This window comes from Setaria italica, chromosome IX (genome assembly GCF_000263155.2).
Source record: "Setaria italica strain Yugu1 chromosome IX, Setaria_italica_v2.0, whole genome shotgun sequence".
In the NCBI taxonomy this organism is placed as follows: domain Eukaryota; kingdom Viridiplantae; phylum Streptophyta; class Magnoliopsida; order Poales; family Poaceae; genus Setaria; species Setaria italica.
In genome coordinates this window covers 15,252,644-15,254,444 of record NC_028458.1, presented here as the reverse complement: position 1 = coordinate 15,254,444, position 1,801 = coordinate 15,252,644, and the positions used below count along the sequence as shown (strand labels likewise).

The following is a 1,801-nucleotide window of genomic DNA, read 5'->3' as shown; positions in this document are numbered from 1 at the left end:
TATGCTTAAGCTAACATTGCAATATTGTTTATAATGAGTGAACTTGCTTTAGTGATGCTGTATTTTGACTAATATAATTTCTGCCTATTCTAGAGGACTCGAAGAGTTAAAGCCCCCAGTTTGAACTGGTCAGAATTGGTATGCTTCTATTCCGCTTGTTTCTTTTGTAATTAAATTAGTTAAATGTACAAAACTCTTATCTTCATATTTTGCAAAATGGTAGAACCGTTCTCCAGTGATGGGACATCGGCCTGGATGTTGGTCGTCCTATCGGAGGTAGCGGCCGCAGCTGGGTAGAGGGGCCAGCTGGCGGAGAATGCCCCAGAGAGAAGGTGGAGCGCAGTAGCATTGATGGCGAGGAGCATGTGCTTGAGGATGCCCTAGGCGGAGCATGTCCACAGCGGCGAGGCCACGAGGGGCTACATCACGTGGATCCACAGCGGCGGCGGCGACGGCGGCGGCGGCAGAGGGAATGAATCAAATCCTGTCGAGGAGAGGGAGACTAGTGGTGGCCGGATTGTGTGGTTGGAGAGACGGGGTAAGGACAGCAGAGCGGATAGAAAAATCATGTTGTAGGGTTGAAAAAGTGACTTGCGGCCGTGCCTCTGATCAACGATACGATGGATAGAGCCAGCCGTTCCCCAGAACCATAAAATGGTCCGCCTGAATGAAGTCATTACCTTAACTTTAACCAAGTTTTTAATATATTAACATACAAATAATGCAGTAACAAGATATATATATATATATTTCATAATAATTTAATGAAATTAATTGGATGTCAAAACTGTTGATACCTGTTCATATAAACTTGGTCAGAGTATCAGAAAATTGCAAAACAACTTTAACATGAACTTTTTTTCTTCTAAAAATACGACTTAGGGCGTGCAACTTTAACATGAACCTTTTCTGAAAATAGCTACAAAAACACAAACAGTTACCCAAAAAGAAACAGGACAAGCTCGTCCGATTTGCTGACGTAATATATCATCACACACGTGTTCTGCTACGTACTCTGACCTCGCTCTTAGCATGAAGCCATGAATACACAAAGCATCACGTTAACCCTGTCATCACCGGCTCACACCCTGTGTGGCAATGCAACCTTCACGTACGTAACATGCGTTGCCAGTGCACTTGACTGATACAGCCGTCGTCAGGCATCGGACCACGTGACGGGGACCCTGCCGACGTCGGTGTCGAGCCCGAGCGCCTTCCACACGGCCGCCGACGAGTCGACGATGTTGTCGTCGCAGCCGCGCGAGGAGTCGCACTCGTCGACGACCTTGGCCACCACGGACCGCCCGCCGCGGCTCGTGATGCGGATCATTCGGTTGCACCGCCGCGTGCCGTCCAGCCGGAGCCACCCGCTGGAGAGCGCCACGATCCTCTCGCCGTTGCTGTGGAAGTGCCCGTCGCAGGCCGACGCCCCGCCGCCGCTGCCCCCGCGCTCGAACCCGTTCACCGTCATCACGGCTGGGGTGTGCGCTGACACCGCCGGCGAGTGGCGGCGGGCGCACGAGACCGAGGCCAGCTGCAGCAGCAGGGCGAGGACGACGACGGCCAGTAGTGGCGCGGCGAGAGGCTTGGCGTTCACCATTGCTGCTTGCGCAGTGTTCTTGCTCTTGCCTTGCGCTGCTGCGGTGCCGGGCTATGTGCATTTCACGGTGTTTATATAGTGATTGCTGCAGGCTACCCAACAAAGGGAAAACGGCGCGTTCTGCTGTCCCTGGATTGGTCACTCTCGGCTTCCTTAAACCAATGAGATTGTTTGGGAGACGTTAATTATAGAAGCTGTGTT

General features: G+C 51.7%; 1 protein-coding gene across 1 annotated transcript; it reads right to left on the bottom strand.

Annotated features, from left to right (window-relative positions):
- Positions 1 to 1,156: 1,156 nt before the first annotated feature.
- On the bottom strand, positions 1,157 to 1,600 carry LOC101758644 (putative ripening-related protein 6). The gene has a single exon (XM_004982714.1). It carries the CDS (start codon positions 1,598 to 1,600, stop codon positions 1,157 to 1,159), a length of 444 nt encoding a protein of 147 aa, XP_004982771.1.
- Positions 1,601 to 1,801: the final 201 nt, after the last annotated feature.